This window comes from Anguilla anguilla, chromosome 5 (assembly GCF_013347855.1).
Source record: "Anguilla anguilla isolate fAngAng1 chromosome 5, fAngAng1.pri, whole genome shotgun sequence".
Classification (NCBI taxonomy): Eukaryota; Metazoa; Chordata; class Actinopteri; order Anguilliformes; family Anguillidae; genus Anguilla; species Anguilla anguilla.
This window is the reverse complement of record NC_049205.1, coordinates 18,902,487-18,917,486: the sequence shown is the minus strand read 5'-3', so window position 1 is coordinate 18,917,486 and position 15,000 is coordinate 18,902,487. Positions and strand designations below refer to the sequence as shown.

Below are 15,000 nucleotides of genomic sequence, written 5' to 3'. Positions count from 1 at the left end.
AAAGTTTTACATCACCTTTATTTTTCATGTTTCTTTAATTAAAACATTTTTAAAATGTATTTTAAATACAGTATGTGAAGTTCTCCTTCATAACAGCTAAAAGACGTCTCTTATAACAGCCAATTAGACTCCGTTAGATTTCCCAGGTATTTTCCATCCTAGCACCATATTGATATCATATGTGCATTCCGCGTCAGCGCGCAGACGGCAATCAGACCCATTATTTCCCGTGAAACGAGAGTTGGGGGCCCAGAAGCGAAGGCGTGAAGAACGTTCTCGCGCGTGGCGCGGCAGCCTCATTAACGGCTCCCCGGAAGAGCGAGGACGCCAGGTGCCACGCTCATTCCCCCGCGTTCTCTCCCGGTGCAGAGCGGGGCGCGGGCGCTCCCTGATTACGGCAGAATTATGTGCCCCTTCCCCGCCGCTGACAGCTCCGGGGTACGGAATGCGGCGGAGCGTTTACGTCTGAAGCCCTGAGATACCGCGTCTGTGTGGGCGCTAACGCTACCCCCGGCGCGGTGCAGGAGAACGAGCCGCGCGGCTCTCTGTCTCCCTCCCTGCTTTTAACTGATGCCAATGTACTGTTTGTGTGTGCGTGCGTGTGTGTGTGTGTGTGTGTGTGTGTGTGTACGTGTGTGTGTGTATGTGTGTGTATGTGTGTGTGTGTGTGTATTCGTGTGTGTGTGTGTGCGTGTGCGTGTGTATGCGTGTGTGTGTGTGTGTGTGTACGTGTGTGTGTGTGTGTGTGTGTGTGTGTATGTGTGTGTGTGTATGTGTGTGTGTGTGTGTGTGTGTGTGTATTCGTGTGTGTGTGTGCGTGTGCGTGTGTATGCGTGTGTGTGTGTGTGTGTACGTGTGTGTGTGTGTGTGTGTGCGTGTGTGTGTGTGTGTGTACGTGTGTGTGTGTGTGTGTGTGTGTGTATGTGTGTATGCGTGTGTGTGTGTGTGTGTGTGTATGAGCGTGTGTGTCTGTGTGTATGAGTGTGTGTGTGTGTGTGTGTGTGTGTATGCGTGTGTGTACGTGTGTGTGTGCGTGTGTGTGTGTATGTATGAGTGTGTGTGTCTGTGTGTATGAGTGTGTGTGTGTGTGTGTGTGTGTGTGTGCGTGTGTGTGTGTATGTATGTATGCGTGTGTGTGTGTGAGTTTATGCATGCCTGTGCTCAGAGTTTCTAAGCGGGCTCCTTAAATCCCCCTAATTCGGCGTGATTGAGATCAAAGCTGCGCATTAGATGTGTTATTTAGGGCCGGGGCGCGTCGGTCTCACCCTCGCGGTGGGAGAGAGGTGCACATTTTCACAGAGCATCTGCTCCTGAAAGCAGCTCCGCCCGTCTGTCCTACACCTCCGCGTTCGCGCGGCATAAGATGGCACTCGGCTCCTCTGTGAGTCTGCGAGTCTGCTGTGTCTCAGCCCTGCCGGGGGTTTTCAAGGTGTTCTGGGAGATTGAGTTATGAAGGTGACACACCCCTCCCAACTTCACGACAGCACTGACAGGTACAATGAGTTCACAGACGCAAAGACCTACACTTCGCTCATGGCAGCACTGACACGCACCGGATGAACCCGGAGCTTACCTGTGCCAACGCACGGCGCCATGCGCACACATCCAACGTTCAGCATCGCAGATGCATGCCAAAACCCACAGCCACACAGACCCACAGAAATGCCATCCCAGCACTGATCCGGTCCAAGACTCACACTGATCCACGCTGGAATACACACGCACCAAATGGCGAGCACAGCTATCTCACGCACACACACACACACTTCAGCCCACTGCAGACTTTCAGTGGCATATGCACACATTAAATTCTCATCAGCGCTGGCACACACCAATAAGCCACAACAACACCAGGATAAAAAAAAAAAATCCAGTACAGGCACCATCCTAGTAAACAAAGCATGTTCTATCACAGAAACAAATCCCATTCCCAACAACAAAAACTACTGACAAGTGCCACAAAGACAAAAAATAAATAATGCTAAAATGCTATACCTAGACCATCACATACCCAGAAAAAGCAGGTTTTAATTCTATATCCCTATAATTCTATGCCCTCCTAGCACAAAATCAGGAAAGAGCCCTCCTGCATCATAAAGGCGAAACTGTACCAGTCTGAGAACAGGCCCCCTTATGTCTATCAGCATTGACTGGGAAAGCACAGAGGAGAACAGGCCTCCTTACGTCTATCAGCATTGACTGGGAAAGCACAGAGGAAAACAGGCCCCCTTACATCTATCAGCATTGACTGGGAAAACACAGACAAGAACAGGCCCCCTCATGTCTATCAGCATTGACTGGGAAAGCACAGAGGAGAACAGGCCTCCTTACGTCTATCAGCATTGACTGGGAAAGCACAGAGGAAAATTGGCCCCCTTACGTCTATCAGCATTGACTGGGAAAACACAGACAAGAACAGGCCCCCTCATGTCTATCAGCATTGACTGGGAAATCACAGAGGAGAACAGGCCCCCTCACGTCTATCAGCATTGACTGGGAAAGCACAGAGGAGAACAGGCCCCCTTACATCTATCAGCATTGACTGGGAAAGCACAGAGGAGAACAGGCCCCCTTACATCTATCAGCATTGACTGGGAAAGCACAGAGGAAAACAGGCCCCCTTACGTCTATCAGCATTGACTGGGAAAGCACAGAGGAGAACAGGCCCCCTTACATCTATCAGCATTGACTGGGAAAGCACAGAGGAAAACAGGCCCCCTCACGTCTATCAGCATTGACTGGGAAAGCACAGAGGAAAACAGGCCCTCTCACGTCTATCAGCGTTGACTGGGAAAACACAGAGGAGAACAGGCCCCCTTATGTCTATCAGCATTGACTGGGAAAGCACAAACAAGAACAGGCCCCCTTAAGTCTATAAGCATTGACTGGGAAAGCACAGATGAGAACAGGCCCCCTTATGTCTATCAGCATTGCCTGGGAAAGCACAGAGGAGACAGGCCCCCTTAAGTCTATCAGCATTGACTGGGAAAGCACAGACGAGGCCGCCGCGATGCCCCGGCGTTCCAGAGAGTGCCCTTACCCGAGGAGCGGAAACAGAGCCGTGAATGTCAAATTATCTCTCATCACTAGCCCGCCGCAGCGCCGTGCCTCCCCCCCACCCCACCCCCAAATCTCCCCATCACCCCCCCCCCCCCAACACTGCCACCCAGCTCCACCGACTGTCTCGGGGAAAAAATTAGTTGTCACGCGCAACGCATACCTGTTTAGACACTAATTCCGGATTCATTAAAACGGAATAAAATCAGGCGGGGGGTTGAGTAGGCGCTTCGCTGCGGACGTTGGAGCCGGCGCCGCTAGCGACCGAAGCGCCGGGGGCGAGTGAACGACGGGGCGGAGCGTCTCGTCACCGAGGCGAGGGGTAACGCGCGGCAACGCGCACCGAGGGTTGACGGGAAAGAAGCGGATTATGGGATAAAGCCATTAGAGGGTTTCCATCTAATAACTGCGTAGACAAAAGAGGGCAGGAAGCGCACGGCTGCCGGCCTGTTAGGCGCAGAGGGACGTGGTGAAAGTCCTCCCTTCGGCCCAAAAAAATAAATAAAAAAATCGTTTCGACGATGTTTGTGAAATGCGGTCGCCCTCCCCGTTGGGGCGGACGGGTATCTGCAGACCACAGGCAGCGGATGAAGAGGGCTGTTGTCTGGACATCCCAGTCGCCGTGCTACTTCGCCCGCTATCAGGGCTAGCAACAGGATCTCCTCTCCTCCAGCTCGGCTTGCCACGTTCCCCTGACTTTCCCAGGAGCGTCAGGGGCTCGGAGACTTCTGCCATTGGCTGGAGGACTGGCTGAAAGCAGCGGTCCCCGTGCTTGGCGCAGAGAATGAGCTTATTGCTCTCGGAGGGTGTTTCTATTGCGCTCCTGATACCTGGACTTGCTATGGACCCAACAGGGCCGTGTAATGATTACACCAGCAGGAAAAAGGTAGGAGGAAAACACAAACACACACACATGCGTACACACACACACACACGCATGAACACACACACACACACACACACACACACACGTACACACTCTTACACACACACGCGTGCACACACACACGCATACACGCACATGCGCACACACACACACACACAGTCCGATAAAGCAGACCGGCAGTACTCACGTGGTAGACGTCGATGGCCTCTCTGTCCAGGGGTCGGCTGACCACGACCTCCCCGGTCAGCTTGTTGATGTTGAACACGCCCTTGGGGTCCTCGTCCGCTCCCCTCCCCGTCAGGCGGAAGACGTGGTTCTCCTGCATGTCGGCCGAAATCACCTGCCAGCCCGCGGGAAGAGTCATTGGAACGCTGCGGTCGCACGCGGCGACCATGACCGTGCATTGTGGATTTATTGATCATGCCCCTAGCGCGGGTTATTGGCGTGATGGAGCGCACCCTTTGTCTAGATACAAGATGGATTCTTATAACTGTGACTGGATATTGAGCAGATGGATTCTCTCCGTGTTCTCTAGTGATTGCCGTGTTTCTACAGCAGCGGCGTTAGGGAGACTGATGGAACTTCCCCTGCAGTATCGGGTGGGTTTATTTAGCCGTAGATGGACTGAGCCGGTGTCTGGAGGTGCGGTGTGTGTACTCACATGCGACTAGCAAAGGCAGCATTTCCCAGAGGCGTCCCAGGTCAGGCAGCAGATTAGAAAGCATAAAGAAAAGTCAAAACATGTTAGAGGTGCCCACACAGTCACGATGCAGGCAGAACAAACACAGCAACACCACTGGACAGCTCCATTTCAGAAGAACCGTCTCAACTCCCACAGGTGAACTACAGGGCAGGGGATACCTCTCACTGGAGAACTACAGGGCAGGGGATACCTCTCACAGGTGAACTACAGGGCAGGTGATACTTCCCACAGGTTAACTACAGGGAAGGTGATACCTCTCACAGGTTAACTACTAGGCAGGTGATACTTCCCACAGGTTAACTACAGGGAAGGTGATACCTCTCACAGGTTAACTACTAGGCAAGTGATACCTCTCACAGGTTAACTACTAGGCAGGTGATACCTCTCGCAGGTGAACTACAGGTCAGGGGATTGGAAGATACAGGTAAGTTGTACATGAGTTAGTATAGGTTTATGAGTTAGGAGTTTATTTAAGAGCATCACACATCAGGTGCACTGTACAAAAAACAAGTTCTGTGTAAGACTGCTTGACTATGAGCATTCAACCATTTTTTTTCTTTTACAGTGAGACTGCAGTACTGTTCAGCAAGAAAACTGCTGTAGAAAAAAGTAATAACTTGGTGCATAGCGGCCTGTGCAAAACCATCAACAGAGTAAATGAAAGATAAAATAAAATATGTGAAGAAAATAAATCTTGAGTGCACATGCTGTCAGAGTACAATGTGGGGAATGTGAAAGCTCTTGAATTGCATTCATAAAAATCTTTTTTGAAAAAAAAAAAAAATGTAATAGTAGTTGTCTAATGGTTTGAAGTGCAGGTCCTGTTGACTTTAGGCAAAGTACCCTTGTCAGGAAAACTATGTGAAGCTTCATTCTGTCCACAGATACGGAAGGAAAAGTGCTTTTCAGAGCCACGGGAAATCTGAACATTTCTCTTAGACAAAAATGCCAGTGAAATCAATCTGTCTGACGATGTGAACGAGGCGGCTCAGCTCTACAGCTAATCGCCATCAGAGAATGAACCTGAGCGCGCTGTGATAAAACATCAATCCCCGAGGCACGCACGCACACACACGCACGCATCCAGGCCGGCATGCACACACACACACACACGCACACACGCACACATTTGTATGTGGCGTGGGTAGTTTACTTATGTGTAGGGGATAGGGTTTATTAAAGGACGTCAAAAGTCTCTCTTTCTCTCCCACTTTCCCTCTCTTTCTCTCTCTCTCTCTCACACACACACACACACACACACAAATCCGAGTGATTTGGGGACATAAAATGGACCATACATCATGTGGGAAAGGACAATGGTAGCAAAGGGGGTTCCCGGGCTAACAGAATTTAACATGGCGCATACAGACGTCTTCCTAATCCACCAGAGGCGACCGTGCTGCGCTGAGCTCATCAGGCCCAAAACAGAGATTTGAACAAAGAGCCCAGACTAGTGGCATAATCCCAGGAAGATCCCCAGTTTATTCCCTAATCTCGTAGGCCGGAGGGATTAGCCCAGGTTATTTACCCTGGATACAGTGCAGACCCTGGCTACAGCAATTAGAAACAGAAGCCCATTAAGATACAGTCTCCTGACCCTACACTTAATCAAGAAGAGGGCATTAGTGTCATTTACACACATAAAACTGCGCACACACACACACACATGCTCACAGACATACACACACACACACTGGCAGAAATACATGACATGCATGCACAAGCGCTCACACACATCAATGCGGAACAAAAATATGCATGCCACACATGTAAGCACACACACACATATGCACACTTGAACTCATTTATAGCAATCTATGTCCTGGCATTTGTGAAGAATGGTGTACTGTGGACTTTTGTAAGCATTTGCTGGGTAACAAAGGAGAAATTAAGTCTGGGGACGTCAAAGAAACGGACCCCCTGTGTCTTCTCTGGAAATTGATAAAGACACTACCAAAGCACGAAATAATGCCAAAAAATGTGTTTTTAAATTTTTTTTACAGCACTTAAAGGTAATGTGGGAATATCACTATAATATAAAAGTCCCCCTCCACTCAAAAACATGTTTTTTAATCGTTGACTCCTCTTGGAAGCATGACTTTTGCTACACAGATTGATTTGCATGCCTTTTTCACATTCTTCCACTGTAGACTGCGAGCTTCTCTATACTTCCCTAAAACCTGAGAAACATGCACGTAAAAACTTGTGACATCACAAATATATCAAACCTATCGTGGCCCACCATGCAAAGATATGCAAATTACAGGAGAGTGATGTGGTAAACAGAAACGTTAGAGCACATAATGCTGACTAGTTAGTGACATTGTTGTGACAGTCCCGAGGTAGGAACTTCATTCCACTCATTACAAAAGGAGCCCAATCAAAAACAAAAGATGTGTAGAATCTGTTTATAAAAAATCATGTGGATGTACCTGCCAGCATAGAAGGAACACAAAATGTGTCTGTAGTGCACATTTTACAGATGACTGCTTCCAGAACCACTTGCAGAAGTCGATGGGTATTGCAAAGAAATAGATTTTGAATCTGATGCCGTGCCTACAACAGCAAGTGTAGCCAATTTGCAAATTCATAGACTCTGGCATTCTCAATGAGGGTAAAGGTGTAGAGGTGCTACAACGAGGTGCTACAAAGCCATTTTCAGTAGTTTTCGCACATTTTTTTGGTGGAAAAATCTCATTATTGAACACATTATTATTCAATATAGAATATGTTTTAAGATTTTAAAGTACATCTGGAGGGGTACTTAAAAAGAAAACTGCATCTGAGCCAGTTGGCAAAAAGCTCGAACTGTTCCATGTTCCAGCTGCACCTGAGGTGGAACGTGATGCACAGTGTGTATTATGAGACTCATCTCTGAGGGTTCATCAGCGCTGCTTTTGCACTCCTGCCTTCCGTTCTGTGCCCTAGGCTTGCCTGAGGTCCCGCCTATACGCCTGCGGTCAAACGCAATTGGCAGGAGCCCGCCCAATCACCCTCCTCCTCCTCCTCCTACTCCTCCCCCTCCCCGCCTTTCCCTCCCCCTTTCCCAGAATGCCTCTCTTTCCTCTTGAGGAGGCTGTTGTGTTGTCTGAGGGCTGAGAGCGGCCCGGATCGGGTTATTTTAGGATCGTTGCTCTTTTGCGCAGAACTGGGTCAAACAGCACTCCGTACCACATCTTTACATCCCTGCCTTTATTATTGATTTCACACCCACAGTGCACCCGGCGCATTTAAGAAGGGGAAGGGAAGTCTGGAAGTGAAACGGCTTGTTTATCAGCGAGCCCCTGCTGAGCGTAAACAGTTGCGCGGGGCCGCGTGCTAACCGAGCCAGAGCCACAGCCAGAGGCAGAGCCAGAGCCAGAGGCAGAGGCAGGGGCAGAGGCAGAGGCAGAGGCAGAGCCAGAGCCAGAGCCAGAGCCAGAGGCAGAGGCAGAGGCAGAGGCAGAGGCAGAGGCAGGGGCAGAGGCAGAGGCAGAGGCAGAGGCAGAGGCAGAGGCAGAGGCAGAGCCAGAGCCAGAGGCAGAGGCAGAGGCAGAGGCAGAGGCAGAGGCAGAGGCAGAGGCAGATCCAGAGCCAGAGCCAGAGCCAGAGCCAGAGGCAGAGGCAGAGCCAGAGCCAGAGGCAGAGACAGAGGCAGAGGCAGAGGCAGAGGCAGAGGCAGAGGCAGAGGCAGAGGCAGAGGCAGAGCCAGAGCCAGAGGCAGAGGCAGAGCCAGAGCCAGAGCCAGAGGCAGAGGCAGAGCCAGATCCAGAGGCAGAGACAGAGGCAGAGGCAGAGCCAGAGCCAGAGCCAGAGGCAGAGGCAGAGCCAGAGGCAGAGACAGAGGCAGAGGCAGAGCCAGAGGCAGAGGCAGAGGCAGAGGCAGAGCCAGAGCCAGAGCCAGAGGCAGAGGCAGAGGCAGAGGCAGAGGCAGAGGCAGAGCCAGAGCCAGAGCCAGAGCCAGAGGCAGAGGCAGAGGCAGAGGCAGAGGCAGCATTAGCATCGGCTCCTGCGGAGCGAAGCTCCTTCTCAGAAGCGCCGCCGGTCGGCTCTTCGGGGGAACCTACGGAGCGCGAGGAGGAACGCGCGTCAGAAAGGCGACGCGACTGTCGCGGGGAGTTCGGAGCTATCGAGCAAACGTGCGTGCGGGGGTGGGGTCGTTTGCCACATCGAAACGGCGATGGGTTGGCGACGAGGGGGCCGGTTGTCAGCCAGCCCTCCCCAGTGGCTGTTGATCCCCCAGGTCCTATAAACCCACCTCCCCCCCCCCCACCTCCATTACCTATGCAGCATCTGATGTATTCTGGGGGGACAGCATCGCCTACTTACTTCACATCTCATTGCCACAGGGCTCACGTGAAAGGGAACCACGTTCCTTCTGCTGACGAGCATCGCCCCTCACCCCTTCCGCCCATAAAACACCCTCTTCTACACTTCACCAGAGCGCAGAGGACATGCGCACACCGCTGCGATAGACGCAATAGAACCTGAAGGCACAAGCGGTGTTGATTGGAGTTCTTGTGAAATGCAATTCCGCATTACACCATGCGCAGCGACGCAGAAATATTGTGTAATCTGCTGTGCACTCATTTAAAAAAGTTGGATTTAGGGCCAAAGTTTTTTTTTTTTTAAAGTTCAAGTAAATTAAGTTGAAAAAAGTTGGCAAAAAAAAGAAATGAAACTGGGGATGCAGTCAGGTACGGGGCTTACTCAAATGCCAGAGTGAACGTAAACCGTTGGCTTATGTATTGAGGTAATGATCGATGAGGCACAGCGCTGCCATGTTAAAGCACAGGAACACCAATGAAGAGGGGAGAAACATCACACATAAGAAAAGTCATTTGTTTAGGATAATGAAACAAAAAGTAGATGATGTAAATAAAAGGTGCCTTGAAAAAAAACACACAAAGCTGGAGGAAAGAATATTAACACTACAAATCCCTGCAAAATGAAGGCAGAGAGGAACAGACATGGCTGAGAAAGTGACAGAGCATCTGAGGATAAAATGCTACTTAAGATCAATTCATTCCAACCGCATAAATAAGAAATGGGCCAAATTGGGGACTGTGTCTTCATTCTAGCTCTTAGCTAATGACAGACTACCCAATAAAAGTTTCAATTTTCAATAATGGAAATACAATTTTCCTATTATATGCAAAAATAAATTGCCAGTGATAAGTAGAAAAAGTAATCACCCAGCACGGTGGTCACATTATAAACCACAGATTGTGAAATTCCCGCAGCTCTATCTGAAAAGATTCAGACATAAGAAAATGTAAACTTCAAAGCAACTCCACCAGAGCAGGGAGTCTGATCTTTGTTTCTTTTTATGTTGGTGCATATATATATATATGTAGGAGTTCTCAAAACCCACACGAACGAGGGAGCTGTAATTAAGTCACACTCCGGTAAATTACAGCTGATATTTAATTTGCCTGATTTTCCAAATTCTCCACCCTTTTTAGCACGTTCTCCCCCAGGTACGCGTGTGCACGAGCAGATTTAACTACGTTTCACGAGCAAAGCCCCAGAGTGATGCAGTCCTTCGCAAATCACGTCCTAATAGCAATTTTGAGCCGTTGCGACCCGCCGTAGTCTAACTATGACGTATCGTACACGTCGCAACCTTGCAGCGGCTGCCTCTGCAGCGGGAAAGCAGCTGCAGTCCCTCTGCACCGTACAGCTGGGCCCCAGCGAAACACGCGATGTGAGAGAGCAGCCTGCGTCTGATCGGACGCTCCGTTAAGAGTTTAAGCGACGATGGTTCTGAGACGGACCGCGCGCGGCGGCGCTGAGATGAGGAAGCTCGCGGGCGTCCTCCCTCGCTTCGCCGCAGCTCTCCAGCCCGCGCCGTTCCCCGGGCTCACGGCCAGACAAACCGCCTCTCTCTCTCTCTCTCTCTCTCTCTCTCTCTCTCGAGTGGGCGCCGGCTCCTTCGCCGTCTCCCCAGGGACCCCTGGCCGCCTGTCGGACGTTATTCGTAACCCAGCCGGCGCCGGGATCCCTGTTTTTTGCGGGGCTGGGCGTTCCGGGCGGCCGCCGTGCCCCAGGTGGCACTCGTTGGCTCCAACGACAATCGGCGGAGCCGGCGAGGGGGGCGTCGGCTCTGCAAGGGCGCGCCTCGCCGTAATTAAGAGGGAAAGAGCACCCTCAAATGAGGAAGGCCGAGAGAGAGAAAAAAAAAACAGGGGGAAAGAGAGAGGGAGTGAATGAGTGAGATGGAGAGAGAGAGAGGTAGAGGGAAAGAGAGAGAGAGGCAGAGAGATACCGTTCCTAGAGCAATTTGTTTCAGCCTGCAACTGAGGGGCTTAAATGTACTGTTACCCTGAACACTATTACACAGTTTTTTTGTTTTTTGTTTACCGTACTTGTTGCCGTTGTTTCTCTTTCCGTCTAAAACTATTTGCACGGAATGCTTTGGCAATATTGACTGTGTATGCAAATAAAGCCAATACGGCATATTAAAATGAAGAAAGAGACAGAGAGGGAACGAGTGAGAGCGAGTGTTCAGGGCTTTCGTTTTGAGAACAGTGACTGAACAACCGTAGCGTACCTGTTGTCATGCATGACAGACTAGGGCTCGAGGACCTGTTCTGACATCACTTGTTTTACCGTGCTGTCATTTTAATCCTCTCTCGTGTACGCTCGCGCAATTGAATTCACATACGTCGCTTTCTTGGCCCGTTTAAAGGATAAAGGATAAATGAAATCGAATGAGAGCGGTGGAGAGAGGTACGAAGAAAGAGACGTCCAATCTGATCAGACGGCGTGGGGGGGGGGAAACGGCCACCGCAGTTAGCTCCTCTGATTGTGCGTCTACGTCTCACCTCCGAGCTGCTACGCGCGATGCTAATGCGACAGTCCGATGGCAATCGGACGATTGCCAGTTCCGCCCCCCCCCCCCGCCCCCGCCGCCGCCGCCCTGGAACTTTCATAACTAAGCAGATAAGGTGCGGCGGCCGCTCTCTTATCTCGCTCGCTCCTCTCCGCCCCTCTCTTTAAGTGCGCGCGCAATCAGCGGCGAGGCCGCGTGGCTTAGCCGCGAGGCGGGGAGGCTGAGATTACCGGTCGGAGGAGATTCGCGCGGCTGAGACGCAGTAGACCGGAGAGGGGGAGGGGCCGAGGAAACGAATGATAGCAAGGGAAATATCGGCTCTTTGTAACGACGCTGATCGATGCCACCGCTGCATCTGTCGGGCGTGACGCTGATAACTCTATAACTCTGCCGCTCGTCAAAGCTTTTCGCGTGGCCAAATGTATTTCCGCGTGATGTTAGAGGGATTATTATTATCATTATTATTGCCCAGTGTTGGACTGACAACATGTCCATGGGTGTGTTCCTCCCAGTGCATGCTGGGTAGGCTGCGCTCAAACCCCTCCTCCTCCTCCCACCCCCATCCCAAACTGGAATAAGAGGGTTTGACAATGGATGGATTATTATTATTATTATTATTATTATGGTGATGAAGTTACACCATTGGTCGACCGGTTCGGTCCAGCCATATACTAGGTTTTGACCTGGTCTTGTTATTATTATGGTGCCATTCTACATTGCATTTCATTATTAATAAACAGGGGGCCTTGTGATAGGGCCAGCCCAAACTGAGAGGATAAGGCAGCAGCCAGTTGGCAGACACAGGCACTGTCCTTCAAACTCCCCCCCCCCCCACCGCGGGCCTTCCTGTCCGTCACACCGCAGACCGAGGAGCCTCCGTCAAAACACTTTTTTCACCCGTCGGCTTGGCAACCGGCCGGCAGCTGGCAGGATCGGCAGAGACGGAACCCCCGGGCCGTGAATATCACTAGCGTCCGCGCCGCCGCCATCGACCGAGCGCCCCGCGCATACGGCGTGCGGCGCTTCGAAGCTCCCCGTCGGACCTGGGCCACGGGTTCCCGTCCAGGAGCAGGGCTCTGCCATAACATATTTTTTTCCCAAGGAGCACATATGCTCCCTTTTTGAAAAATCTCTGAACACTAATGCACCCCCATCAGGTGATCAGGTGATGTGCTTCGGTCAGCACACATCAGTTATCAGGGGGAAATGGACCTATGAAATGGAGGCCCTGTGGAGGACTGCAGTGCATGCTGGTTTTTTTCGGTGTGCTGACTGACGGTACAATCCGCCCACCCCGCGATGAGAAACGTCGATTGTTCCTCGTCGCCGAGCGTAAGATGACGGCTCTCGTATTCGGGTTTTGGGAAGTCACGCACGCCCACGGCCCTCCGGGGCTCGGGTCCAACACCCCTGCCTCCCCCGGGGGCCCCCTCTGGCGTCCTGTCCGCCGCGGTCTCCTCCGATTTGAGCGGGTGTTCCGCGCCGGGGGAAATTTCGCGCTCTTTCGTTCGGGGCGAAGCCCGTGGGCTCCGCAGGTGAGTGCAGTCGAGGGGGGGGGGGGGGGGGGGGGGGGCTCTTGGCACGGCGTGTGGCCGGTGGTCAGTGGTGCGTGCCCAAATAAATCCCACCCCCCCCCAAGCCCCTGGCCACTCGTCTTTGTTCTCGGATGCTGAATCAGCGTGAAATTCAATAATACCTTTTTTCTTTTTTTTTTGAAAAAGAAGCATGCAAGCTGAAAACCAGCCCGCTGCTTTTTTTTCTTCTTTTTTACCCAAAACTGTGTCTGTCACCAGCGCCGGATCAATCTCGAGGTTTCCTCCTTCCGCTTCCCTCCGTCTCCGCTCGGCTCTCTCGTTCTCTCTCTCTCTCTCTCTTGCTCTCTTTCATAGCGCTCTGTTCCTGTCATCCGTCAGCCTCCAGCTCTTTCCTCTCCCGTTTCTCCTCGCGGCGGCCGAGGGCTCCTTCCCTGCGCGTGTCGTATTAGCCGTCTTATTGGCCGAGCTGCGGAGGGATTAACTCGATGCGGGAGGGCGATGGAGAACGATGAGGGGGCGTGGCATAACAGTGAGGGGGCGCGGCTTGGAAGACTCGATGGTTCGGCGGCTCGCACCCAATTATCAAATGCAAAGAAAAAAAAATGCACTGATTGATTGTTGTGAGTTATGGAGACTTGCACGCACACAGAGAATGAGGTTTCTGTCAAGACTACCCCTCTCCCACTAGCTCTTTATTTCATTGCCCCTAGACCAAGGTAGGATTTACTGACACCCCCCCACCCACCCATGGAAACCAGGGTAATTAAATCCCCCCCCCCCACAGTATGGGGCTGGGATCAGTGGCACGTTCATGTGGGATCTCTGGAGATCTGGACTGCTTCTCACCCTTTACCGCTTCTCCAGGCTTCCACTGAACAAAACGTGATTTCTGCCTAAATTAATTCTCGCTTTGTGGACTACCGTAAGCCGCATATTAGATTTGAAGTTGTAGCACAGAAAGAAAGAAAGAAAGAAAGAAAAGAAGAAAGGAAGAAAGAAAGGAAGTGCAAAGCCTTTCACTTCATCCATAATGAAATGAACGTTAACGCCACAAATTACGCTCAATGAATAGGCCCCAGGCGCCAACACTGCCAGAAAAAACCTTTTAATTACAAGGCTAACCGAACGTAGCTTTCCGGTCCCTTTGTTTGTTTGTTGGAGAAATTTGGAGGCGGTGCTGCTCTTTCGGGCGCTCTCTGCTCTCTCCCTCACACGCCTGTCCACATGCAGAACGGTGAGTTCTGCTTTGGGACTGCCTCCTAACTCTGCTTCCTAACTAAGTGTGAGGAAATTCACACTTTAAAGAGGCGCTGCATGGCACCAAACCCAACCCATCCCACTCCCTCTGCCATCACTATGTAATTCCCGCCCATAATCCGCCTCTATATTTTACCCATCCGTGTTCCATTTCACCTTACATCTTTGTTCTACAACGGTGGCCTTGTACAGGTAGGCCCCTGTCATCCAAGAGAATGAACAGGTGGTCTTTGTGGGATGCGCAGTGTAATTATTTTCTCTCTTGCTCGTACGCAGGCACCCGCATACACACACCCACCAGTCGGTCAGGGAGCTGGGCTTGTGAAGTTACTCGGATGCAGGTTCTGCTCCCAAGTGGGCCACTGCCGTTGTATCATTTAGAAAGGCAATTAGCCTGAGTTTCTTTGGTAAATATCCAGTGGATCTTATGCAAAAAAAAGTAGAGCTCACCTCAGAAATAGTTCTGGATGAAGGTGCAGCTAAATGCTTTAATGTAATGTAAAATCCTGGCAGCACTTCAAAGGGAGCAGAGTCTTGTCTGGGTGCTCTGAAACTGCGCAGGCCCTGACTAAAGAACGTTACAATGATGCTGCAGGCTCACAGCATGAAATTATGCCTTTGAAGAGTAGGTTTCTTTTTTTTTTTTTGAATTTTTCTTCAACATTCTAAGTTAGTGTTCTAGAACTTCATTGCTTTCAGCTTGCCAGTAGTGAGTGTTACATCAGAATTAGAACGTCCAGTTCGAATC

The 15,000-nt window shown here is 51.1% G+C and overlaps 1 protein-coding gene across 2 annotated transcripts in view; it reads right to left on the bottom strand.

Annotated features, from left to right (window-relative positions):
• cdh13 (cadherin 13, H-cadherin (heart)) overlaps positions 1-15,000 on the bottom strand; it is a 453,601-nt gene that overhangs the window by 250,287 nt on the left and 188,314 nt on the right. The window contains exons 5-6 of one of the 2 annotated variants that reach the window (XM_035419933.1): positions 4,605-4,610; positions 4,131-4,283 (exon numbers count right to left, since the gene is read on the bottom strand). In XM_035419933.1, coding sequence (XP_035275824.1) covers positions 4,131-4,283; positions 4,605-4,610 — 159 coding nt within the window. The remainder of the gene's footprint in view (positions 1-4,130; positions 4,284-4,604; positions 4,611-15,000) is intronic. The other variant, XM_035419934.1, reaches the window with a different exon arrangement.